The sequence below is a fragment of the Passer domesticus genome, chromosome 29, assembly GCF_036417665.1.
Source record: "Passer domesticus isolate bPasDom1 chromosome 29, bPasDom1.hap1, whole genome shotgun sequence".
NCBI classification, from domain to species: domain Eukaryota; kingdom Metazoa; phylum Chordata; class Aves; order Passeriformes; family Passeridae; genus Passer; species Passer domesticus.
In genome coordinates, this window is record NC_087502.1 from 874,528 (window position 1) to 902,235 (window position 27,708).

A 27,708-nucleotide genomic window follows, 5' to 3' on the forward strand; every position below is an offset into this window, starting at 1 on the left:
ATTTGCCATTTCAGGGGAAGCTTCTGCCTTCCTTAGCAGACACCTGTCTTTTCAAACCAAGGCAGATTTCTATAACAAACCCCCCTCTATTCTTTATAAATTATTTGGCTTGAGCAATATTTCTTGTCTACTTGTATGTTTTGGACTACGCTGGCAATTAGTCAAATAAAACGGGACTAAACAAGGAAGAAATATCAAACCATCTGTAGCACATAAAAGGAAGAAGCCTAATTTCTTCCACCTTTCTATCCCCGATACATTGCCCCACTAGCTAGATTTTAACATTGGTTCCCAATTTTGGACCGGTACCTGGGTTATTTTTCTGATATCTTTTGCTATTTCCAGGATGACATCCCTGTTCTCATCTATATTCAACAATCTGATATATTATAAACTTTCCACAAGCACCCACTTCTTTAGTCAATAGTCTACAGCCAATCTATTTTGATACACTATGGTTTTTGTTTGGCTTTGTTGACTTGGTATTAATTCCGATGCCTGAGCACTTCTGTTTGTTAATATCTTGAAAACAGCTTGGAGTCTTATCATAGAATTCAGCACATAAATTGGGGTTAATAATGAGTTAGATTTCTGTGCTGGTTTTGCCTTTTTGTTTACTAATTGTTTTTTTTCCCAAATCTTGAACTACACCCCTAAGGGCAAATGGGAAACAAATCCATCTCTCTCCTTTTGGATATTCAATTCCCAGTCTATAAGCACTTTTTCCTAAGTTTCTTGCAATCCAATATTTTTTCCCGTTTTGCCTACAGGTACTTCATTTGGATGGGTTATAACAGTGCCTGTTGACATGGGGGTGTGCAATAAAAGAGGAACTTTGGTTTCTTTCTATGTAATGCTTTCAGTAGCATTTGTGATACAATCTTGCCATTATCCCAAAAGGGAAAAGACAAAAGATGAGGGACAGAAAAAGGAATAACAGAGGTCTGGTATGGCTTATACCCCCACCTCCCATGCCCATGGGGTTGCAGCCTGTTGGAACCCTGGATGCTGAGAATTTTAGATTTTCTGTACAGACAGACTCTGACACCCTGGAGAGCACTGCATTTGACCTGAGGCCGTGGAACAGGCTTCCAAAATTGATTGATAGCACTGGGGTCATGGGTGTGTAACTGGTTAGAGGTGTATAATATCACAGGGTGGAAAATGTAGAGTTTGGGTTTTAGAATATCATAATAAATATGAAGCAAGATGGAGGTTTTAGGGCGGACACAGGTTGTTCTTCTTTACCTTCTTCTTCCTTCTTCTCCATGTGTTTGGGTGGTCTTTTGTAATTAGACAGAAAAGTCCACCCTGTGGGCTTTGAGGGATTAGTTATTGGGTTAAAAGGGAAAATAATTTAGGCGTCATTTCTTAATTGGATAGTTTAGCCTTAAAAGACCTTGTAACAAGAGATAGCGAGCCATTTTGTGCCTTGCTAATGAAAGTCTGCAGAACTCACGGCTGTGAGGCTGTCACATTGATAGGAAATCATAAACACCTGAGTCTGAACGTGAACTATCCTCTCAAGTGCCTTCATTTTTGACCTCGACAGAGGCAGAAAAAGGAAGCTGAAAACCAGCAGCAAGCCATTGCAGATGTATTTGATCTTCTCGGAGGCAAGTACAGCGGCCAACCCAGTCTTGCCCTCTTTTTCCCTTGTCACTTCCTTTTTACTGATTTCCAGGCAAATAATTTTTGACATTCCTTAACTGTTTCCCACCATTCCTCAGGTATCTCCCATTCAACAGGCACTAATAATTCCCATCTACAAAGCAAAGTTATTATTTCAGTTGTTTTGAGTTCTATTTGGATAGGGGGTAGATTTGGTGCTTGACATTTCATGCAATGAGAGTCCGTTTTTTTGAACTACAATACGAATTTTTTCACAATTTAAACATTTACATATAACTCAGCTAGCACGTCTGGTATTGGGATGAATCAGACAGGGTATACGATATGCCTCTGATAGAAGTTGTAATTCTTTTTCTTCCTATAAGTCACAGGCTAAGGCCAGAATATGAGAACTCTCTGTCTGAACCAGTCCTGATGCTCCTGTTTGAAGAGGAAGGATTCCTCCCCAGGGAGGTGTCTCAAAACTTGTCCACGAGCCGGTGCTGCTGTGGCCGTGGGGCAGAGCGGGTGCGGAAGGCGGGTCCGGGGCGGGAGCGGAGGAGGAGCGGGAGGAAGGGCAGGGAGAGGGGAAGGGGAGGAGCAGGAAGGCGAGGAGCACGAAGAGGAGCGGCCCGAGGAGGAGCAGCAGTGGCAGGAGCATTGCGGGGCTCCATGGCGAGCCCGCTGAGCCCACAGCTCGGCTGGCCCCGGTAGCATCGCATTGCCCTGTGTGCCAATCGCGGCAGCTCCGGGAGGGATTTTTGGGGGTGAAAGGAGGGAGGTTGGAGGGGTTTGGGTCTCGCGGAATCCGGAGTCGCGTCCCAAATATATTTCGGTTTTGCTGGGAGCGGTATTTTTTCTTCCTATGACGAGGGAACGTTTTTGGATGTGGCCGGAGTGCAGAGCTGAGCCGTGAATGGCCCGGGGGGATTTTGCGGGGCCCACGTGGCGCTCGGCCGGTGGCGGCGGGCGGGCCACGGGTTTGGGGATCCCCGGGAGAGGCGGGGATGAAAGGCGGGAGCCCCGGCGTGGGGAGAGGGGCGATAGCAGAGCTGGGGGAGCTCCGGCAGGCTGGAGGGGCGGTGGAGCCGGGAGATGAGTGGGGCCCGGGCCCCGAGGCTGAAAGTATTGTCGGGGAGCGGGGGAAGCGCTGAGTGCCTGGGGTGGGGGATGCTGGAGAAGGGGACCCTGGGACACCTGGGAGCCACGCTCGAATTGATATAACATTTCAATAGTCAAACCGACTTTTATTTTTTATGTCTTTTATTTTAAAGCAAGCAAGCAAGCAGCGCTGGGTGGTCGGGAAGTCACCACTCCACTCACAGCACACACCACTTACAAGTTCGGTAAAGTATATATACTGTTTTTAAGCCTACAAAGCATTTTCCAATGTTTGGTTAGTCCAAATCAGCAAATATCAATAAGCTGGGAGCAGCAATTTCATAATCTTTCCAGGTGGTCCTTGGCTTCCTGTCCTTCTTGTGGTCATCTGGAGGGAGGCTTTACACTGGTGTCTGCTACATGATTTTGTCAAGTGCATCAAGCTTTTTATTATACCTAAGCATTTAGTTGCTTTGTTAGCTTTACCACAACATCCTCTGTTTTATTCTAAGCATCAGTCGTCTTGCTACCTCATCTCTTTTACTCTTCTATACTTCATTGATTTTGATGCTTTATTTGGTTATTGGGTCAGAAAGTTTCAGAACCTTTCCTTGTGTCTATTTTGGACACAGCAGATAGAAGCATTTGCTGATTCCATTGCCGATTGACAGGAATCACAAAAGCATTTTTCATAATCCCTCCCCTTTATGTTATTGATTCACGTCTTTGCATCAAATTGAGCTGATACTTTTTGGGTTGCGGTGTTTTTTGGTTCTGCTTTGGCCTTGACTATCATAAGGGAGTGAGTTTTTTCTCCTGTGGTTGTGATTTTAGGGTTTATGAGCATTGCTGAAACCTGCATTCCCTGCATCACTGAATGCATTAGACTAATAAAGCATGAAATCATACATGGTATAAACAATCGGCCTAATGCAGAAGAAAGCAACATGAACCCCAACTTTTTCCACCAGGCTCCTTCAAACAAATGATTCCTCCAATTTTCAGTTAATATGGAATTCCATTTTTGCACTGGAACATGTGCAACTTGTTTAATTTTGTCTGCCAGATTTGTAATAGCTTCTCCATTATCATCAATCTCTAAATAGCACTCAGATATACTAAATTTTTCACAAAGCCCCCTTCTTCAGCTCATAAATAATCTGGGGCTAGCCTATTCTGATATACTGCTGCTCTGGTATGGCTTAGTTGTCTAGCTACAAGCTTCAATGCCTCTGATGTTTGATTAAAAGTAATTTCTACACTGGCCTGTAGTCTAATAATTTGGTTAAGCATATAAATAGGGGTTCTATAACCCCAGCTGGTGTCCTGAGCCCAGGAGGCAGGATCACAGTAATCTGTGATCCATTGGGAAGTCCATTCTTCATTTTTCCAGGTCTGTTTTCCTCCTATTTCAGTTTGTTTTCTTCTGCGCAGAGTTTCCTAAAGAGATCGTCCCAAATATTCACCTTTGCTCTTTGGTAGCAAAAAGAATGCAGGTTGTATAATTGCAATTGTACAGGTACCTCTCTGTCTCTTTGATAATTCATCATATGCCCTTTTACCACATATCCAAAGTAATCCATTTGAAACTTTTCAATTTTCAGCCTTCTGCCCAGATTTTCCCAATATCCCTTAAGATCTTTTACCTCCTCTAAAGGATTAGCCTGTGTTACACTTTTCCAGCAAACAGTTCCATTGGTACAATTGATGGAGCAATAACTTGTTGGTGGTTTTGGCCACCAGGTTGTAAAAGTGGAGTTGGTGGTATATATCAACTTGCAGGGGGTATGTCCTACATATGTAGTACAATTGTTTCCTTTCCTAGAAATACAAATTTGGCCTACTGCTTCATGAGTCAATATTTACCCCCGAGGTTGAATTTCATTAAATCTTTGTGTCGTATTCCATAATATCAACTGATCAGGTCCAACCCCTTCTCCCCTCCACGGCCATTGCTCGGTCATTTGGGATCCCCACCAACCCAGCATTTAGTCACATTTAGTTCCTTAACTACTTTTTGCATCAGATCAATGAACAAATTATTTCCCTAACATGGGGAGGTGCCAATCACTGAGTATTTTCTTAATATTTTATACAGGTCACTTCCTGCTCTTGTTCTTCTTGGGTTTGAATTTCCCCTAAACACTTTGTGATGTCTTTCATTAACTTTGCCTTGAATTTATCTTGTATTCCCCCTTTATTTGAGTATCCCCACGTTCCTCCTTTGGGAAAAGAGAAGAATGGTTTCCCTGGTGACAAAATTGATAGTTTCCAGGTGCCCATCCTCCCATTCCTGAATCTGTTGCTACCCAGTAACTCTTCTCTCCTGTTGTACAGGTTTCAGGTTGTCCTGGCCCATAACATCCTGCATTAATATGAGTGTGTGCTCGGGCCATGGTCCAGCCACACTTTACATTTTGGTAGCACTTCAAGCAGGGATCGGTTTCCTATTCCCTGGAAGACTCAACAGTACCATAAGGCCCCACAGTTTTATTGTCCCTCTTCCTCCTTGGCCTCCCGGGGTGCTCCCAGCAGTGAGGGGTACCATCTTCTCTGTACAAAGGATATACTTCAGGGGTTCCGTGTGAGCTTTCTTGCATTCTGTGCCGTTTCTTAAATACTTCCCAGTTCTTTGCTTTGGCTGTCTCGGATCCGCAAGGGACTCGATTACGTTTGCAACGCTCAATCTTTTTAATGTTTGCCTCACTTGATAGTCCCCCTCTCAATCCGTATTTCCACAACATCCACCACTCATAAGAATCTAGTTTTAATGTTCCTTCCTCTAGTCTCTTTTATAAAAAATCTATTCAGTTAAAATCTGTTCAATGTGTTTACACTCTGGACACAACCCACTTGGAGGATTACCCCTGTGACAATGATAACACCACCTCTCCTTCCAATAGTTGCATTCAGTGCTTACAAAGGGATAGCAATTACGGTCCTTTTCAATGCAGGTTATTTTATCTCCTGGCATCTCTTGAGAATATGGCATCCCATATAACATCCTGCATGGGGAGATCCCATGCTCTGAGTTTGGCATTGTTCAAATATTTAACAACGCCAATGGTAAGCACTTAATGCAAGATAGTTTTGTTTCAGTCATTAGTTTTGCTGGCTGATGCTTTAGGGTCTGGTTCATTCTTTCGACTCTCCCCAAACTCTGAGGGTGCCAAGGGGTATAATATTCCCAAGAGATCCCTAGAGCTTTCATTACTTTTAACACTTTTGAGGTAAAGTGGGAACCCTGATCCAAATCACTCACTCTAATCATCCCAAATCGTGGAATTATTTCTTCTAAAATAATTTTTGTAACAAAATGTGCTGTTGTTTGTGCCACAGGGTAGGTCTCTACCCAATGAGTTAATTGGTTTATTATTACTAACAAATACTTGTATCTTCCCACTCTCAGTAGTTTGGTAAAATCCACTTGTATCTTTTCAAAAGGCCTATAGGCAGTTTTTCTCTCTCCCTGTGAGGTCTGTCTAGATGTCTTCTTGTTAATTTTCTGGCAAATAATGCATCCTTGTGTCTTCTGTTTTGCTATATCAAATATTCTTATACACCCAAAAAACTTTAAAAAGTGGTCACTTAGTGCTCATGTTCCCCAATGAGTTCATGAATGTAACTTGGGAATTATTCTTTTAACATTACTTTTAGATAGCATTTCTCTACTCTCTGGTAAAAGCCACTTGTGCCCTTCTGGCTTAGCCCCTAGTTTCTGCATCTCTTGTATTTCCTTTGAGAGATAGCATTTTTGATACTTTGTATCATCCTCACTTTTATTCCAATTATTTAAAAACACAGGTAAGCATACTGCTGCCCTTTGTGCTTCTGCATCAGCCAAATTATTGCCATGAGTCCCATAATCCGTTCCCCTCTGATGTCCTCTTACATGGACAGCAGCTATCACTGATGGACCCCTCAAAGCTTCTGATACTCTTATGGGAACAACGGGATTACTTATTTCTATCCTTATGGGTCCAGTCTTCAGCTTTCCTATCTCCCCTTTATGGTGCCACATTTTTGGATTAATTTTGTCTTCATCTTTTGACATTAAGGTATAAAACTGTACCTGTAGTTCTCCTTGTTTCACTTCTAAATTTATTCCTAAAGCTATAATTAAATTTCTTCCTAGCAAATTATTATCTGCTTCTGGTACCAATAACAAATGATTCAAACAAATCTTATTTTCTGATTCAATTTCAACATTTTCAAGTATGGGTACTTTAAATGGTTCCCCTTTTGCTGCCACAACTAGAGCAATTTCTTAAGTAATTTTACCCCCGTTGAGGCGGTGCTGTATAGTTGATCTTTCTGCTCCAGTGTCCACTAAAAAGTAAACTTCTTCCCCTTGGGGACCTATTTTTAATTCTATCAAGGGCTCTTTTGATGATCTGGTCCTCAAGATGTACAGCCCCTGACACCCCTATTTGTCCTCTTCAGACTTTTTTTTTTCCCCATCTTTTTGTTGTTGCCTACAGCTTTGCTTTGTCTTCTCCTTCCTCACTAATAGCAATGATAATCTGCAGGACCATCTCTGGGGTTTCTCATTTGGGGAAGTTTCTTATAATCTCCCCTAGGTCTTTGTCCTTCTGTTCTAAACGCTTTCTTTTCCCCCTTCTGAGTTTCCCTCACAGCTGCTACAAAAAAAAATCTTGGCTTTTGCCTTTTGTGTTTCTTCACCTCTCCTCACGTACACCTTTTGGTCTTCCCACAGTAGCTCTTGGAGACCCCAGTCCTGCCAATCCTCTCATTTCTCCAGCCTTTTTTTTTTTTTTTCATATGTCTCCCCATAATTTTGCCACAAACGGAGTTTGAAGCAATGCTGTTCCTACTGGTGAATCTGGGTCCACTCCTGAATACATTTGCAGGCTCTTTCTGAGCCTCTCAAGCCAATCTCTAGGTGTTTCATCTTTTTCTTAGTGCACGCTGAAGGCCTTGCTAATATTTTGCCCTCTAGGTACGGCATTCTGTATCCCTTGTATAATGATATCTCTAAGGTCCCTCACATTTTGTCTGTCCTGCTCGTTCTGATTAGGCCATTTTTGATCCCCACGTGGACCCTGCTGGTGTCTCCTTTCCCATTCTCTCATTCCTGCTTGCCTAATCATTTCTCTTTCCTTACAGTAGTAAATAGTATTCCTACTATAGCTTGAAGCTCATCCCAGGTGTAGGTATTTGGCCCTAAAAATTGGTCTAACCTCTCGGAAACCCCTAAAGGTTTTTGAAGCAGCCGCCCCATTTCCTTTTTAAATTCTCTTACATTCCCAGTGTTAAGTGGGACTGCTAGAGACACTATTCCCCTATCATTTCTTCCCATAAGTACTTCTCTCAAAGGGAATAGTCTTTTCTTTTGATCTTTCTCCTCCCCACTAGAATTATTTTCCTGGCGTTGTTCTCTCCTCTTGCTCCGAGTCCTACTAGATTGTGATGATAGTGGTGGAGTTGTTGAGCTCCGGGGCCTCTCAGGGGAGGAGAGAGTTTCCTGCCCTTGATAGGGAGGGGGCAAATTGTCTAATGGTTCCCAAGGTTTTTCTTTTTCCTTTGCCTTTCTCCTTTTTTTAGTTTTTAGGGGGTATAATGTTATCACTACAGAGACCCCCCTCCAAAGTGCCACATAATCACTTTCCTCCTGATCAAAGGGTTCCTTACTATTTACATAAAGATTTAAAGCTTGACACATCCAATCATGAAAGGACCCAAGCACTGCCCAATATTAATGACCAGGCCTAATTTCTTCCTTAGTCCACTCTACCATACAATAATGGACCATCTCTTCTTTACTTTTTCCCTTCCTAGAGGGCATTGCATCCCAATGTGCAGTTGTTAACCCCAGGGGACTGTCCAGGGGTATCTCTGGTTATTCACTCCCTTTCTCGTTTTTAGAGCCTCTCTGGGGGCCCCATAACCTTGAGCCTCTCTTGGGACCCTTTGAGCCTCTCTGGGGGCTCGTTGAACCTCCCTGGGGGCTCCTTGAGCCAGAGGTCTTACTGTTCCCCTGAGCCATCGTGAGCAGTGTCTCACAGCACTCGCTTTGTCCCTTCACTGGCCGAGCCCCTCGTGGGGTGATGGAAGCACAGACAGAAGGACTCCTCGATGGCTCCGCGATAATATTGCATCTACCTCACTCACTTTCACTCAGACACTGTCGTGTCCACCCAGCCGAACGATACTCACAGCCCGCTGCTCTTGTCTGGATCTTTGTGCACTGGAATTGCAGGTGATTTAAACTGCAGTTCTCAGGGAGCTCAGTTCCTTGCTTGCTTTCTTTACCAGGTTTGTGGTTCCGTTAGCTTCAGGGCTATTGGCTTCTAGGGGCCACAAAAGTGGGGTGCCCCCTGCAGTAGCCTCAGTCCGAGAGATCCCAGGGCATCAGGTCGGCATCACCAAATTGATATAAAATCTTAATAGTCAATCTGAATTTTATTTCTATATCTTTTGTTTTAAAGCAAGCAAGCCAGCAGCACTGGGTGGTCGGGGAGTCACTGATGTACTCAAGGCACACACCACTTACAAGTTCAGTACAGTATATATACTGTTTTTAAGCCTACAAAGCATTTTCCAATGAGCTCAGTCCAAATCAGCAAATATCAGTAAGCTGGGATCCGCAGTTTCATAATCTTTTCAGGTGGTCGTTGGCTTCCTATCCTTCTTGTGGTCATCTGGAGGGAGGCCTTACACTGGTGTCTGCTACATGATTTTGTCAAGTGCATCAAGCTTTTTTTATACATAAGCATTTAGTTGCTTTGTTGCAGTATCTCTTAGCTTTACAACAACTACCTATATTCTATTCCAAGCATCAGTCGTCTTGGTACCTCATTTCTTTTACTCTACTATACTTCTTTTATTTCAGTGCTTTATTTGGCTATTTGGTCAAAAAGTTCCAAAACCTTTCTTAGCATCTATTTTCGACTCAGCAGATAGAAACATTTGCTGTTTCCATTGCCAATTGACACGAATCACAAAAACATTTGTCACAGAATCAGGGGAGGATGAGCCCTGGGACCCCCAAAAACTCCTCAGCATGCCTGAGCAGGACCCGGGAGCTGGGGATGCCCAGGACCCACGGGGCCCCAGCAGCTCTGAGAAGAGGGACCCCCATAACCCCAAAGGACCCTGGAAACAGGGAACTCCTAGGAGAGTTTTTGGACTTAATGAATTTTGGAGGTTTCTCTGGCCACCAGACACCCGGTGACTTCTAGAGATGGACTTGCCCAGTGGACCTTCAAAGCCAATGCACTCACATCTTGTTTTTCCCCAAATCAGGATTTCCCATTCCCCAACGTAATCTGGATAGAGGAGAAGGCTGCCAGGAAGCAAAAGATGCCCCGGGACACTGAGGCAGGTGAGGAAGAAATCACTGCCCCTTTCCCCCTCTCTCCTGCTCCATCTCCCAGCCCAGCCCAGCCCCCAGCTGCAGGACAACCCTGCTGCCAACCCTGTCCTGCTGGGGATGGACTGGGGGGATCTCCTTCTCCTTCCCTCTGGCACGGAGGCAAATCCCATCCTCTCCTTGTCATTCTCCCACAGATAATGAGCTGAGGATGAAGACCAGGGAGGGCAAATCCCTGTGGCAGAACCTCGTTGAAGAGGCCGTTTTGAGCAGCTCCATGGCACAGGAATCCAATTGGGAGGAAAAGCCCCGGAGATCCCGCAGGAGGAGGGGCTCCAAACCCAGCCCAGGATGCTCCAAGGGGGAAAGACCAAGCCTGTGGCAGGAAGGCAGCCAGAGATCTGGCCAGAGCTCTGAGGTGCTGGTCCATGAGCAGCTTGATGATGGCAAGAAGCCCCACCAGTGCTTGGAGTGTGGGAAGAGTTTTCTCACGAGCTCCCTCCTGGTCCGCCACGAGGTGGTGCACACTGGGGAATGGCCCTATGAGTGTGGGGAATGTGGGAAGAGCTTCAGGATCAGCACTCACCTGATCATCCACCAGAGGACCCACACTGGAGAACGCCCCTATGAGTGTGGGGAATGTGGACAGAGGTTCCGGACCAGCTCCCACCTGATTGTCCACCAGAGGATCCACACTGGGGAACGCCCCTATGAGTGTGGGGAATGTGGACAGAGCTTCAGGATCAGCTCCCACCTGATCATCCACCAGAGGACCCACAGTGGGGAACGGCCCTATAAATGTGGAGAATGTGGGAAAGGCTTCAGGAGGAGCTCCAGCCTGAAACTCCACCAGATGACCCACACTGGGATACGCCCCTGTGTGTGTGGGGAGTGTGGGAAGGGCTTCCGTGACAGCTCTCGCCTGATCATCCACCAGACAATGCACACTGGGGAATGCCCCTACATGTGCTCTGAATGTGGGAAGAGCTACATGGGGAACGCCAGCCTGATCATGCACCAGAGGATCCACACTGGGGAGAAGCCCTACAAGTGCGGGGAATGTGGGAAAAGCTTCAGGCAGAGCTCCGCCCTAAATGCCCACCAGAGGATCCACACTGGGGAGAAGCACTATGAGTGTCCTGAGTGTGGGGAGAGGTTTCAGAGCAGATACCGTCTCCTCAAGCATCAGCAGATTCACACAGAATAGAGGCCCTTCCGCTGCCCCGAGTGCGGGAGGGGCTTTAAGAAAAACTCCACCCTCATCACCCACCAGCAGATCCACGCTGGGGAGAGGCCCTAACAGAGTCCCAAGTGTGGGAAGAGCTTCTCCCAGAACTCTACTATGACCCAGCACTAAGGGAGGCAGCAGTAAGGGAAGCCCAACAAGTGCCCCGTGTGCGGGAAGAGCTTTGAGCGCTGCTCCAACTCCATCCCCCACTGGAGGACCCCCATTGGATGGTCCACGATGACCCTCGTTGGGCAGAGACTTGGTGATCCATAGTCCTGGTGATCCATGTTGGGAAGAAACCTGGCTGGTGATCTCCACATCTTCCTGGCTCCCCTTGGGCACTTGGGATACAGCCAGAGAAAAATCCATTGGGATGCAAACCGAATTCAGAATTTCATAGGGGACAGCACAGTTTTTTACTTTCAACCCCAAAAATATCTCACCTTTTGCATCCAATAATTTCTTCAGATGGCATCAAGGAATACTGGATGGTGTTGAGGTCTTTTCCAATCAAAATCATTCCATGATTCTAATTCTCTCTGGCCCATAGGCATTTTTCACAGCCAAATGGTGATGGACTGGAGCAAAAACAAGATTTTGGAGACTGTGGAGTGGAAATTCCTCTAGAAAAGGTTCTACCCACCCAGGCACATGGATACTCAGCCAGCATGGACACGTAAATTCTTTTATTTTGGCTTTCATTTTCCTTCATTTTTCTTCATCCCTTCACTCAAACATTGGGGTAAAAATAAAGACATTTAACTAAGATATGGATGGTGACATTGGGGGACATGGGTGGGGATGGGGATGGGGACATGGACAAGGACGTGGGTGTGGACATGGCTGTGGATGGCAATATTGGGCATGGAGGGGGTGTCACAGATATATATGGGGACATGGGGCTATATGGCCATGGATGAGGACATGGGGGACGTGGCCATGGGTGGTGACAAGTGGCTTAGGGGACAAGTCCATGGGTTGACATGTCCATGCCATGAGGTGTCCCATGACCAAGGACGGCGCATTCCCACCACCACCACGATACTGTCCCCTTCATGCTCCCGTTTATTCCCTGCTCTTCCCCTGGCTGTGACACCTCCATTGCAGGATGTCCCCATGTCCAGGTGACCCGTGTCCCTCAGCCACTCCCAGTGGCTCCAGCAGCAGCCAGAGCCCGTCCTCAGCACGCAGGATCAGCTCGGGCTTGCGGCGTGGGGGTGGCCTCGCCGTGTCCCTCCACAGCACAAACCGGGACAGTGTCAGTGCCACTGCCACCTTCATCTCAGCCATGGCAAAGCTCTGCCCGATGCAGTTCCTGCCACCACATCCCCACTGTCAGTGTCACCCCACTGTGAACCCAGCCAGGGATGGGGGTGGCACTTGGGGACACTCCTGTCCCCACTCCACCACATACCTGGGGCCAGCAGAGAAGGGGATGAAGGACAACGGGGACCGTCCCTTGCTGTTCTCAGGGCTGAACCTCAGAGGGCTGAACACCTGGGGTGACACCGGCACAGTCACACCGAGGGGACACAGTTGTCACCATCATGGTGACAGGGACACCTGACAGGGCAGCCATACCTCAGGCTCAGGCCAGAGGTCTGGGTTGTGGTGGGTCCCGTAGATGCTCATCGGGCATTCCTGGTGAGATGGGAATGGCCACTTTAAGGACAGCAGATGAGGGTGGCTGGTGACACTGTGGACACCCTGGCCATGCCATACCCTTGGCGATGACACGGCCATCATGCAGGGGAATGTCCTCAGTGCAGCCTCGGGACACAGCAGTGACAGGAGGGTGTAGCCGCAGGCTCTCCTTGATGCACATGGTGGTGAAGGGCAACTCCCTGGGGACAATTGGGGATAGTATCATGTGTCTGGTGCCCCATGTGTGGAGACATTGAGTCTGGACTCCATGTTCTCAGAAGGCTGGTTTATTATATTATGATACATATTATATTGAAATACAATATTAAATTATATTGAAATATAATATTAAAAACTATACTAAAAGAATAGAGAGAAAAAATTCATCAGAAAGCTAGAAAGAACAAGAATAGAATGCATAACACAATCTTGTGACTGCTCACAGCCTCGACACAGGTGGCTGTGATTGGTCGTCAAGTGAAAACAATCCACATGGACCAATAGAAGATGCACCTGTTGCATTCCACAGCAGCAGATAGTCATTGTTTACATTTCTCTCCTGAGGCTCCTCAGCTTCCCAGGAGGGAATAATCCTAGCAAAATAAAATATCATAGCTACACTACCATGTCCCCAAGCCACGTGACCAGGGCTGACCCTGGGGACATCTCACCATTCAATGTCTGCAGTGTCCTGGCCAGCCAGGAGCTCCTGGACCTCCTGGTGGCATCGTTCCTGGTGCTCAGGGTGGGCGGTCAGGTTGTAGAAGAGCCATGCCAGGCCACTGGCTGTGGTGTCATGACCTGTGGGGACATTGGGTGAGTGAGGGGACACTGGAGTGGCTCCTCCCCAGTGGCGCCTGGGAGCTCGTGCTCACCCTCGAACATGAAGGTGTCAGCCTCAGCCACGATGTCCTCGTCCGACAGGGTGTGGCCGTTCTCGTCCTGCGGGGGTGAGATGAGCCAGGGGCCACCTGGGGCCACCGGTCTATGGCCAAATCCCATCCATGGCCACCACTCTTCCCTAGCGGCCACCACCCTACAGGCACCACCATCCCACTGGCCATCAGCTCTATGGTCAATGCTGCCCATGGCCACCACTGTTCCCCTGTGGCCACCAGTCTATGTCCCAGCTCCCCATGGCCACCAGCATCCTCTTGGCCTCTATGGCCAACCCTTCCATGGCCACCACCATCCCCTAGACCACCATCCCACCATGGCCACCCCCTATGGTCACCATCATCTCCCCATGGCCACAGCCACCCTCTTGTGCACTTCCATGTCTCCATGGCCACCACCATCCCCCATCCCCTCATGGCCACCAAAGGACGAGGGTTGGGGGACAACCAGAGGCTGGACATGGTGACACTGTTGGGTGGCCTTGGGGAACCTCAAGAACAGGTTGGTGGCCACTGTGGGGTGGCATTTGGCCTGGCCATGGTGACACCTCTGGGGACCTCTGGGCTTGGGTTGGTGGCCACTGCCTGGGCACTGCCAGGTCTCTGTGCCAGGTGCAGTGACACCCATGGGTGGCCCTGGGAACCCGTCTGATGTCCCATGTCCTACCTGAGGCACTGAGGAATGGCCGGAGGGTGCTGGGGTGGAAGAGGCGCAGGACAGGCAACCAGGGAAGTGCCCCCCAGAGGCAGCCATGATGATACTGGGCCACCAAGGTGTCCACCTGCTGTAGGGCTTCCTCCGTGCTCTGGCCCTGGGGACAACAGGACACGTGTGTCACTGGGGACACAGATAGGCTTGGGGACGTGTATCCTCAGGATACTGCCAGCCTTGGGGACATGTGTGTCTGTCCCCATGGTCCCCTTGCTGGTGCCACCACCGCATCCTCACCATCCCCCCAAGTGCCACCACCCCATTCCTTCAGTCCGCTCACAGGTGCCACCACCCAATTGTTCCTTTGCAGGTGCCTCCACCCCTGTCCCCGCAGGTGCCACCCACTGTCCCCTCACCATGCTGGTGTGTCCCAGCAACCAATTGTGCCAGGACGGGATAGGGAACTTGTTCAGCTGGTGACAAGTGGCCCGGAATCGGGTGACAGCCACCAGCACATCCCAGAGCCACTGCAGCAGCAGGGCCACCACAAAGGTGCCCAGGGCCACCACGCCCAGGGAACCTAGTGCCGTGGCCACCGCCATGGAACCGCTCCTGGGGACAGGGCAAGGGGCGGGCATGGGCGGTGTCACCGCGGGGTCACGTGGCACCGTGCTGCGTGTCACCAGATCCGCCTTTTGTCCTAACGCGCGCTCTGGTGGCAGCGTCCTCTGACACGTTCTGATGGCTTCTTGTGCTGACATGTCCTGGTCCAGCGTCCCCACATGTGTATCCTGGTGGCATCGTGTTCCCCCCTTCGTGTGTCCCTGTCTCCCTGTGTGTGTCCCTGTCCCCTCTATATGTCCTTGTTCTCCCTTCCACATCCCCCTCAGTGAATCACTGTTCCCCCCCGTGTGACCTTATCCCTCTGCACATGTCCCTGTCCCCTCCAACTGTCCCCGTCCCCATCTCCCCCATGTGACCCCGTTCCCTTCCATGTGTCCCTGTCCCCTCTGAGTGTCCTCATCCCCATCTCCCCCGTGTGACCCTGTTCCTTTCCGTGTGTCCCTGTCCCTCTCTGTATGTCCCCTGCCCCTCGTCCCTGAAGGACCAAAGTCCCCGAGGTCCCAGGGCTGTGTCCTGTGGGATATTCACGTGTCCCACAGAATGTCCCCGTGTCCCATAGGATGTTCCCGTGGCTGTTCCTTGCACTGAGCTTCTCCCCTGTGCCAGCACAGAGAAGGACACCCCATGACACCCCACAGCACCCCACGACACTTTGACCTCTGGTTTTGTCTTTTCTCCTTGGTTTGGTGGGCACCTCTGGCACAATCCTCTGGTACAAGCGGAGGTCGTGGTGGTTCATTAACTGATCTCAGAGTGCAGAAACAACACAGAGGGGATTTCAGTATTAATCAAAACAAATGCAACTTTTATTTACTGCCCACAGCAAATGCCATAGAAGGCTTAGAAAAGAGATAAAAGAGAGAGAGAGAAAGAGAGAGAGAGACAAAGAGAGGGTATAGCTACCAAACGTAGAGACAAAATCCTTGTGGTCCAGATTGATGGAAATTCACCTTGTGATGTCGGGGAGAATCTCAACATCCTGGTTAACTCAGATATTGTATTTGTGTTTCCCCCAGACAGGGAAGGAATGATGAATCTGACTCCATGTTCTCAGAAGGCTAATTGATTATTTTGTGATACTATATTATATTAAAAGAATGCTATACTAAACTATACTAAAGAATACAGAAAGGATACTTACAGAAGGCTAAAAAGATAATCATGGAACTCATGACTCTCTCCAGAGTCTGACACAGCTTGGCCCTGATTGGCCAATAAGTCAAAACAATCAGAGCAAAAACCCATGAAACAATCACCTGTTGGTAAACAATCTCCAACCACATTCCACATGAGCAAAACAGAGGAGAAGCAAATCAGATAATCATTGCTTTCATTTTTCTCTGAGGCTTCTCAGCTTCCCTGGAGAAAAATCCTGGGCAAAGAGAATTTTCAGAAAATGTGAATGTGACACTCAGGGGTCTATTATAGTCCTTTGCCAAGGGGGGGAACAGGTAATTCTCTTGAAATTGCTGAGGGGGAACAGGTACAATGAAGAGTAAGTCTGTTGAAACTGTCAAGGGGGAACGGGTCATGTTCTCAGCAGTGAGTGAGTCATTGTTTTCTTGACCCAACAACCACACCTGGCACATCTCCCTTCAGTTTGGTCAGCCCCCCCTTGTGTTAGAATCATAGGGGTCTCAGTCTCAGTCCTTGGGAGGGAGGGCTTCAATCTCTGTCTGTCATTGTGGTAGAGAAGCAGATGAAGGGTTTTCCATGGGGAACCACCAAAGTTACCCCTGAAAGTTCATTTGGCCAAGAGGTGGGGAAATTCATGGGCTATTGCCAAGAAGCAGGTGCAAGCATATAGGGTGAGTCGCTCCTTTGCCAGCCCCCTGCTAGAAGCAGTCACTGCAAACACAGCTGTGCACAATCACCTGGCCAGCATCCACCTCATCCAGGCCAGAACTCCAGTCAGGGTCCTTGGGGTCCCAGTCTCTGTCCTTGCGACAGTCGTGAGGAAAGTGAGGGAAAGTTCAGACCATCACTTACGAGGGCCCATGGCCCCAAAGGGGCCTCTGCATTCTCCAAGACCCCAGAGTGTCAATGGGTTCCTGTGATCCCATCAGTCCCTGCAGTGTCACCATGTTCCCAGGAAACACTGCAGTGTCAAAAAGTCCTCATGAATCCCTGCACTGTCTCAATGTCCCCAGGAGGCCCTGCAGTGTCACAGCACTGGAGTGGGCACAGCACCAGGGGAGGTTTGGCAGTGTTCCACTCTCTGTGAGACCACAGCAGTGGCAGCCACAATGTTCCCCTCTCTCTGACACTACAGGTGTGGCAGTACCATCTCCCCCTCTTTGTGACACCACAGCAGTGGCAATTCCAACATTCCCTTCTTTGACACCACAAGGGTGGCAGCTCCAAAATTTCACTCTTTATGACCCCACATCAATGGCTGCCCCAGTGTTCCCTTCTCTGTCACACCAGAGCGGTAGCAGTGCCAGCATTCCCCTCTCTGTGACACCACAGTGGTGGCAATCCTGACCCTTCCCTCTATGACACCACAGCAGTTACAGCTCCAGCATTCCCCTCTCTGTGACAACACAGCTGTGGCACCCCTAGTCCCCCTGTCTGTGACACCAGAGGTGGCACCCCCAGCGCTCCCCTCTGTCTGACACCAACACAGTGGCAAACCAAAGATTTTCCTCTCTATGAGAAGACAGTAGTGGCAGCCCCAAGGTTCCAATCTCTCTGACACTGCAGCAGTGGCAGTCCCAGTGTTCCACTGTCTGTGACACCACAGCAGTCACAACCCCAACTTTCCCCTTTTTGTGACACTGCAGCTGTGGAAGGCCCAAGTCCCTGTCTCTGTGGAACTGCAGCAGTGGCAGCCCCAGTGTCTCTCCCTCTCTGACAAAACAGTGGTGGCAGCCCCAAAGTTCCCCTCTCTGTGACACTGCAGGGGTGGCCATCCAAAGTTCTACTCTCTATGACAGCACCCCAGTGGCAGTTCCAACATTCCCCTCTCTGTGACACCTCAACATCTGCAGCCCCAGTGTTCCCCTGTCAGTGACATGACAGCAGTGCCAATACCAATGACCCCTGTCTATGACACCAAAGAGGTTGTAACCCCAACGTTCCCCTCTCTGTGACACCACAGTAGTGGAACCCTCAGCGTTTTCCTCTCTGTGACAGCATTGCAGTGGCAGCCCCAACACCCCCCTCTGTATGACACTGCAGGGGTGGCAGCCTCAAATGTTCCCCTGTTTGTGACACCACAGAAGTGGCACCCCCAGCATTCTCCTATGACAGCATTGCAGCGGCAGGCACAACATTCCACTCTGTATGGCATCACAGGGGAGGCACCCAAATGTTCCCCTGTTTGTGACAGCACAGCGGTGGCAACCCCAGTGTTCCCTTCTATGACACCACAGCAGCAGCCGCCCCAACTTTCTCCTCTCTGTGACACCACAGGGGTGGCAGTCCTGGTCTCTGTGACACCACAGTGGTTTGTGCCCAAACGTTCCACTCTCTGTGACACTGCAGCTGTGGCAGCAGCACTGGAACAGAAGCAGCAGCCATGAAACAGCAGAGGAGCAGGGGAGGAGCAGAGATGAAGCTCTGGATCAGCGGGAGATGAGCAGTGCTGGAGCAGTGCTGGACAAGCAGAGGAACTGTGCTGGAACATCCTGAGAGCAGCACTGGAGCAGCTTTTGAGCAGCAGTGGAGTAACCATGGAAAAGGTGGAACAGTGGTGGAACCGGAACCACAGACATGAACAGTGGTGGCACACTGGTGGCACATTGGTTACACATAGATGGCACATTGCTGGCACGTTGCTGGCACATTGGTTACATATATGTGGCACAATGGTGGTGCACTGGTGGCACATTGGTGGTACATTGGTGGCACATTGGTGGCACATTGGTGGCACAGGCCCCACGGCCGTGGAGCGGCACAGGAGATGCCGATGCTGCGGGACACAGAGCAGCTCCGAGCGCTTTGTCCTGCAGGGACTGGCTCTGCACACCAGAGCGATCCCGGCAGGCTGACCCAGAGCGGGGACAGAAGCAGGAATTGCTGCTGGGCTCTGGAAGGCACGGATGGAGAACATTGAATGGTGACCTGGAGGTTTGATCCTGCTCATTGCAGCGCTTTTGGGGTGCCAGGACCATTCCAGTCCATCTGAAGTCATAAACTCAGGAGATACTCAGGACAAAAGCAATCAAACTGCCTTCTTCACTGCAGGGAAGCACAGCTTGGGAGAAGTTTCATAATTTCTGATATAGGAACCAAACTGGGTCAATTACTTGCCTATGGTTTGTTCTAGTCCTGAAACTATTCCCAAAGTGCTGGGATTTGGCGTTAAAAAGGAGCAATGTGCCTCATCACCAGGATATTGCACACATGGAGTAAAGAGCTATTTGTGGTCATTACGATCCAGAAAACAAATGGATATCTTTCCCTGATTTCACTCTTCCTTCCTCCCTCTCTGGGATGAGGCCTCCAAGACTCCCTGCACGCCTACTTTCCAGAATCTGCTCCTCTGGAGTTGGGATGGGACAAATGAGCAGTGGAAAGAGGGAGGAAAATGGACCATTCAAACTGCAAACTCTGTTCTTTTAGTTTCTGCATTTCCTGTGTTTACAAACTGTCATGTGTTCAACTCTCAGACCAACTCCCACATTTCTCACTTCTGCCCTGGCAGAAAACCTTCCTTTGGCCCTATTTAGGAACTGACCCTCAGAAACACCTCAGTGCAGATGCTTTGTGGTTGGTTTTGCTAAGAGATTACAAGAAAATCAGCGGAAGGGGAGAGATGAGGGAGAGGGCAGAAACAATTCCTTTCTTTTCTCTTCCAGGTGCAAAGTCTCCTGTGCAGGTTGTGCTGCAGCCAGAGACTTCCCAGGCCAAGGGCTGAGGGAAGCGATTCAGCTGAGGCAGCTGAGACATCTCCTCCCTGCTTTGCAGCCCAGGGGCTGGCAGGGGACACAGCTGCCCCCGTGCACCCCACACAGCCCCTGGAATGGGGGATTCTTCCTGCCTCTGCCAGAAGCTCCTTCTCCATCCCTGGCCTGGCTGCTCCTGCTCTGAGCTCCCTGCCATGGTCATTGCTGGGCTGGGGAGCAGGAGGGAGGAGCTCAGCACCAACCTGGGAGGTGCCAGCAGGGTCAGAGATGTGTGGAGGTGACAGTGACAGAGTGACGGGATGTGCAGATGGACACAGGGAGAAGAGAACACCTCTGGGGGAAACCTCTTGAAAATCTGGGAGATTTTTGTTTGTAAAATACATATAGATATGGATACACAGACACACGGTGTGACTTTGCCGAAAGGGTTTATTGATTATTGATTATTGAAGGGAAATGGCCCAGGGCTCCCAGGGGATCAGAGGGTTCCTCCAGGGATGATCATCTCCTCATGCCACCAGAGGGGATCGGGACACGGGTGTCCCCACAGCTTCCAATCCTGAAAGACAAACCCCAGAACGTGACTCTGGAGCACACTGGGCCATGGATGGGCTTTGTCTCCACCCCTGTCCCTGCAGGCACGGCTCACCTAGGCATCCAGAGAGGCAGCCAGGCGCTTCACACGCAGATCCAGCAGCTTTCCAGGCAGAGGGGGCTGGGGACAAAGGCAGCGTTAGAGACACACTGGGGGCACTGGGCTGGACTGGGAGGCAGGGGAGAGCAGGGGGGCCTTGGGGAAGGGGCTGCAGGAGCAATGGGGTGCAGGAGCTGCTGTGCTCCTGCCCAGAAGCACTGGGCTCCTGGCCAAGAGGCACAGCTGGGGCAGGGGCTGCGTCCTGGCTCATCCAGGGGGTCCTGGGGTGACAGGGATGGGAATGCAGCAGGGGCCAGGGGCAAAGGCTTCCCTGGCGAGGAGCCGTGGGGCAGGGCATTGTCTGTGCTGTCAGTAGGGGTGCACTGGGCTGTGCTGGGACAGACTGGGATGGCCTGGGCTGTGGTGGCCATGCAAGGGGAGGGTCTGACACCGGCAGAACTCGTGGTACCCACCAGAGGTGTCTCCAGGTCCACGACGTTGTCTAAATCCAACTGCAGAGAGACCAGGAGACCTGGCTGGTCACTGGGATGTCCCCAGTGCCAGCGAGGGATGGGGGGACTGAACTGCCATCCAATTCCCTGAGGGGATGCCCTCCAATGCCAGCAGCCCACTCACCTCCCGGAGATCATCTTGGGTTCCTTCCAGGAGTGCCTGGAAAGGAGAACAAAGGCTTGGTCTGGACTGGACCTTGTGGGGCTCTGGGGGGACACGGGTGCAGGGAGCAGGGCCCAGGCAGAAGGATGGGAATTCAGGGCCTCCAGGGAAATCTGCTGGAGGTGGGGGAGACCCAAAGATACTGATCTGGGGTCAACTGAGGGCCCAGGAGACAGGGCTGGGGGCATGGAAGGAGCAGGGTGTGAGGTACAGGGGAGGAGAAAGGAATTGAGGTGTGGGGACATGGGAGTGCAAGAGAGGGGCTTGGTGGGGACAGAAGAATGAGGATGGGTAGGGACAAAAGCAACAGGAGTGAGAGATGGTGTGGGAGTGGGGAGGGAGTCAGGGAATTGTACAGGGGGACCTTCCTGCATTGGAGAGGAAGAAAGGCAAAGGACTGAGGGGAAACACGGAAGGAAAGGCCTCAGGAATGGTCAGAGGCACAGAGAGAGGTACAAAAGGGTGGGATGGGAGGGCAGAAAGGGCAGGATGTGGGGACAGCGTTTGGCTGGTGCCTCACCTTGGCCTGTGCCGGGGGGCACAGCAGGATGGAGAAGAGCAGGGCCACGCTGAGCACAGCCACCTTCATCTTCCTCTGGCTCTGGGTAGCGCTGCCTGAGGCTGCAGCAGGTGAGGAGCACCTTTATCCCTGCTGGGACTCCTCCCTGCACCCTCCCTGCCAGCCCCCAGGCCAAAGCCCGGCTTGGCACAGCCCCAGCCCTGGCCACAAGACCAGCCCTGGCACAGAGTCCACCCCACCTGTGTCACAGATCCAGCCCCCTTGCCCGGCATCCCTCCAGCTTCCTGCACAGGGCAGCTGCCCCTGGAAGGGCCCAGGCAGCTGGGGGGCCAAGGGGGGCAGGCAGGGAGCCAAAGGCATCTGGGGACCCTGTGGGGACAACCCCCAGTCCAACACAATCCATCCTCCAACACCCCCAGTGCCAGATCCCCCATCTCCTGCTGCCCCTCTCCTCCCAGAGCTTTCCCTGTGGGACAGCCCAGAGCTGAGCCTAGCCCCAAACCCAACATGTGGGAGAACAAGGGGAACAAGGGACGTGTGATCAGGTGGGTGATTGGCATCTCCAGTCACTGCAGACACTGGGAGCACTGGGCAGTGCTGATCACCTGCAGACAAGGCTGAGCGTTGGGGAATGGCTCAGGCGTGACAATTCCCACATCCACACAACCTGATATCCCATTCCCTGCAGATGCCAATCCCATCCAGTCTCCATGCCCAGAGCACTGTCCAGAGGGGAATGTGCCCTGCCCTGACCCTCATCCTGTCACACCCGCAGCCACTGAGCCCTCCCAGAGCACCTGGGGCATGGCCCTGGCTCTGGGCCCAGGCCAGCACTGGCCCTGAGCAGGATGTGCCCATCCCAGGGACATGGGGAAGGGGGCACCTGTCCCCAGGCAGCCACTCGCAGCTAATTGGGGTAACAGAGGTGCCCTGTGAGGAGGAGGGGTGTTGGTCCCTTATCAGCATCTCTCACAAGCCCTGTTTACCCAGGCCCTGAGGCACCAGGAAGACATTCAGACATCTTGGGCTTCCAAGAAAAAAAATCCATGGTGAAGTTGATCCTGAGAGCTGTCCATGGCTTCATTTTTTGTTTGACATTCCAGGGCATTAGTGAAGGGTTCTGCACCTCTCTTTCCCCAGGGACAATGTGGATTCATCCGAGATGTCTTTGTGGGCCAGCTGGGAAAACATTTCAGGCCACTGCCTTAACTGTTTGCTCTGGAACTCACCCAAAGAGGCACAGTGCTCACGGGGGAAAGATTTTCCTCGGGAGTTTTGCTGCTTTGTGCCCTTGGAGCAGACCCCAGAGTGTCCCCGTGGGTGATTCTTGACCAGGTGTGCAAGTGCTGTGACATCATTGCTGTGCTGAGGTCACCTGGGAGAGGAATTGTGGAAGTTTCTGCAGGGTCCTAAATAGTGAATGAATGGATGAATGAGATTCCCTCTGTCCCTACCTACTATCCATAAAAACCACAGCCAAGGGAAGAGGCCTGGTGGAATCAGGGGGAAGCAGACTCTGTTGAGCCTGGTGCACACTGGGCAGTGTGGGATGACCCCCTGGTGGTGTCCCAGCTGTCAGTGAAATAGCACTTATCTGACTGACTGGGCACTTAAGAAACAACAGAAGTGATCAAGCTCAGGAGAGGAGGGGATCTGGTCGTACTTCTCTTCTCTGGGAGTTTCCCTCTGAGGGGGGAGATACCACGAGAATTGGGATGAGGTAAAGGACAGGGCTGAGCGCAGCTGCTCCCTCTCTCTGGGCTTTGGAGGAGGACAGTGGGAGCTGCTGCTTGGGAAAAGGAATTCGCTGCCACCACCATAACCCAGCCCGGAGCTGCTTCTTCTGCTGTGGGGTGAGCCTCTGCATGCTAGAGCAGCCACCAGATTGGGACCTTATTAACACCTACCTCACTGTTATATTTGCCCAATTATCCCACCATAAAAGAAACTTAATGAAATTAAATGTAGCAGCAATTTTAATGAAGTAGCTTAAAAGTATATAAAATTGAATACGCTCAAAGTATTGACAATATAATTTGGTTTGATAAGGAATAATTTTGTTTCTGATAGTAGTGCATAAGCAAAATTCACCATGCAGGATATGGAGGGCAGGGTCCTTGAACCCTTGCTACCTCACGTACAAATTTCCAAGTCCAAAATTCCCCTTTTTATAATGTATGTCATTGCCATCTCCTCCTATTTTCGATTCGTCACGCTTGTATCTTCACCCTCATCATTGCCTTTACCATGCATGCTCCAGTATTTTTAGGTGCTCGCACCACTCTTTTGGGGGTCATCTTTGATGAAGAGCTCTCCTCTTCCTCAATGTCCTTTGATTCACCTTTTGGATTACACTTCCGCACCAAGCTGGTATAGCGTAAGCCAAAGCTAATATAATATAAGCCAATATTATGTTCTAGCATCAAAGCAATAAATCTCATCTAATTAGCATTTTCCTGGGTCCCAATCCAAATTTTTCGTTCTTTCTGTTAATTTTAGTAATCGTTATCTCTTGCTTTTTCCTGTTCTGAACATCTGCAGGAGAAGGCAGGGGGAGGAGCCCCCTCTCTCCCTTTCTTTCTTGGCATTACATTTTTAACTGTTTTACTATTTCCAAGTATTATTGTAACAATATTGTTGATACTGTTTCAGTTTTATCAGCATGAATCACACTTATTTAGCACATCAATAAAGAGGGACCTATCACCATTTTCTCAGGTGTCCAGGATCCTGAGCCCACCTCTCCCTGCCCTGCTGGGAGCTGGGTCGCTGCTGCCCCACCCCGCACCGCTTCTCCAGCACTGCTCTGGGTTTCTCTACGCTGTAGCCCCGCACCCCCTGCCCTGCCGGCACATCCTGCAGCTCCAGCTACTGCCACAGGATTCTGATATCTCATCCACCCCGGGATCTATGCTCATTCCTGCCCTTCCAGCTCGGTGCTACCCAGAGTCGTGCTGGGGCACTGGGATCGCCTGCTGTGGAAGGGGCTCACAGCTGGTCTGTGAGTCAGAAAGAGTTAGCTGAAGAAGAGAAGCTGACAAGGGTCGCCTTTGCCCCTGAAAGGAGTTCTACCAAGGCTGTTGGTGTGGAAACAGAGGAGCAGAAGAGATAAACAAGGGTCCTGCAGTTGGATTTTGGCAGAAAGCAGTAGTGGAGATCGCCTTGCACCAATGAGCATGATGTTGATTTACTGTGGCCAATGAATAGGGGAAAAACTTTGTGAGAGTAAATAAAAAGACAGCATGCTGCTAAAACAAAAGAGAGAAGCCTTCTTAAAGACATGGTGCTCTTCTGTGCATTATGACCGTCTCAACAGCAACAGCTGCCCCTGTGGGTTCCTGAAGCAAAGCCTCTCCTCCATCCCTTCCCGTCTCGGCCCAGCCGCCATCACCACGCGCTGCCCGAGCCCGCGCCACAGCGCCCCCTGCAGCCGCGGGGGAATCATCGCACCTGCCCCGCCCGCCGGGAGCAGCAGCGCCCCTGCTGGCTGTGCCCGGAACTGCACCCGAGGGAGAGCGCCTGTGGCCGAGCAGGCTGGGACTGCGCTCCTGCTCCTGTCTGCTGCTGATGCTGTAGCTGTTGTTGGTTGCTTTATCATACACACCAGTAAAGAACTGCTATTCCTCTTCTCATATCTTTTGCCTAGGAGCCCCTTAATTTCAAAATTACAATAATTCAGAAGGAAGGGGTTTACGTTTTCCATTGACAGGAGGCTCCTACCTTCCTAAGCAGACACCTGTCTTTCAAACCAAGACACACATTAAATAGAGCCCCTCTCAGGGAGCACACAGAGTTTCTAAAAAGCTCCAGTACTCCAGAATCCAGGACAGCAACCCCTCTCCCACATTCCAGGGAGTACATGCACACTGGCACACAGTGTTTCCCATTCAGGCAAAAATAATGTTTCCAAGGCTGTGAAAATAATAAAAAACCCCAACTAAGAACACATTAGAGAGGGGCCCTTGCAGGGAGCACATAGTTTTTTCTGATGAGCTCCAGAATAGCTCAGCCAAGCTGCAGCTCCTCAAGGCCGAGGCCTAAGCAGCATTTCTCAGATCACGGTGGGGCTGAAAAAGGGGAGGCAAGGGCAATGCAGCACCACAAGGCAGGAGATCCCACCTGATCACAGGCCCTCCATGCTGACATCCCCTGGCATCCCAAGGCTCTCCATCCTCCAAAGGCTTCTGAGCCCATGGGCACTCCCAGGGACAGCAGAGGGGTGACACACCACAGCTCTCCGTGTTTCAAAGGAAACAATTCTGTGTCAGCACATTTCAACAGCAAAACAACACATGGTGCCCCTTATCAATCCACACTCAGAGCTTTGTAAACAGGACATGTCTGAGTGCCTTCACCACATTCCAAGGCAAAGCAGCTAGCCCAAAGCATCCTGCTCCAGCCTCCCAGGGCTCTCCAGACTGCTGAAGAGCAGGCAGGGCAAAGGGATTCCATCCTCACATCCTCAGTGGTTACAGGTTTCCAAAGATTCCTGAGCTCACCTGCACTGACAGCGCTTCCATGGGAACATCCCAGAGCTCTCTGGGGATGATGAAGGCCCGCTGTGTTCAGAGGCACTCACAGCCATTCAGGGGGTACATCCGAGGTGACTTCAGTGAGCTCTGGCACTGCTGTGTCACAGCCACTCACTGGGGTTCCCTGAGAACAGCCCAGCCCTCCCTGTGCTCCTAAAGAACACCGAGAGCACAAACAGCCCCAGGGGCTCTCTGGGGACATCCCAGGAGTGTGCCTTTGGAACCCACACCGAGCTCACAGCCTGTGACAGGGTCTCTGTGGTGACACCCCCCGTATCTCCAGGCTGCAAAGGAGCCGGGAGGTCACAGGCCCTGACAGGGCTCGGAGGGGACATTCCAGGGGTCTCCAGGCTGCTGAAGAGCTAGGATGGCACAGGGCACCGGCAGCAGGCGGCTGGGGCTGGACACTCGAGGGCTCCTCTGCCCTGCAGATGTACCAGCCCTGTGAAAAACACGCCCACTCTCCTGTGAAAATGTAAAGAGTTTAATAAAGGACAGTAGGAGATAAGGGCTATAGAGTAAATGCTATTAGGCCAGGCGCCTCTTGGCACTCAGCCAAGAGCACACTGCTATTTTCAGGGTACCTCTGAAATACTTTTTCCCTTTGTGGTGGGTTCTGTGCTGGCTAATCCCTAATACACTTACTTTTTGCTGCGAGATAGGATTAGGAGAAAGGTAAAGCAGGCTTAAAACTTTAAAAGGATAGAAAGAAAATTTTATTAAAAGTAATTAAAATGAAAAAAAATGTTGTAAGACTCAAAATAAAGTTTTAAGAACACTCTCTCGACAACCTTTTCTTTCTTACTGACAATGTAAAGAAAGTAAACCTAAGATTTTTAGTTAGTTTACTACTTTTAAAATAGTCTTTTTTTAGTTTACCTAGGAAGAGAAGTGTTACTTGTTAAGGTTATGAAGACTTCTTTACAAGAGAGAAAAACAGTTTTCTTGCGGTTCTTAATTTTGTCATGAGTAACAGCTGCCTGGGGAACCCTGCTATTGTGAAGTTTTTCTTATTTTTAGTAGATTTTTTACAGTTTGTTGATGTGCAATGTCGACTTATTGTTTTAAAAATGAGCTGTTTAAAGGCAAAAGTTTTCACCATCTGTTTCTAAAATAGCTTTCATTTCTGGGAATTCTTTTCTTGGACTACTCTTCTTTCTTCTCATATGTTGAATATGCAACATCAGCCTGTTGCATATCCATAGACCCTTATGCATAGTAAACTTTTCCCCCAATCTAGTTTACATATTCCAAGAATTGTTCAGCATATCTCCTCTATTTTTTATTATCCTTTACAGAAGTTGCCATTTTAATTTCAAAATGAACTTTGGCCTCCCTGATTTTTTTCCTATATGCTCTAGAAGCCCTCTTAAATACTTCTTGAGAGACCTGATCCTCCTTCCAAAGA

The 27,708-nt window shown here is 50.0% G+C and overlaps 2 protein-coding genes across 2 annotated transcripts; one reads left to right on the top strand and one right to left on the bottom strand.

The window, feature by feature from the left end:
* Positions 1-2,212: 2,212 nt before the first annotated feature.
* LOC135287400 (zinc finger protein 239-like) lies at positions 2,213-12,039 on the top strand. The gene is made up of 4 exons (XM_064400753.1): positions 2,213-2,321; positions 2,886-2,957; positions 9,979-10,057; positions 10,243-12,039. The coding sequence occupies exons 3-4, from the start codon at positions 10,036-10,038 to the stop codon at positions 11,250-11,252; spliced, it is 1,032 nt and encodes a 343-aa protein (XP_064256823.1). The 5' UTR covers positions 2,213-2,321; positions 2,886-2,957; positions 9,979-10,035; the 3' UTR covers positions 11,253-12,039.
* A 299-nt stretch (positions 12,040-12,338) lies between these two features.
* Positions 12,339-15,067, bottom strand: LOC135287246 (leukotriene-B4 omega-hydroxylase 3-like). Its single transcript, XM_064400604.1, is given in 7 exon segments — positions 12,339-12,588; positions 12,688-12,770; positions 12,855-12,914; positions 12,991-13,113; positions 13,573-13,718; positions 13,793-13,859; positions 14,882-15,067. Coding segments are annotated over 7 exon segments (915 nt in total).
* Between the last annotated feature and the right edge of the window lie 12,641 nt (positions 15,068-27,708).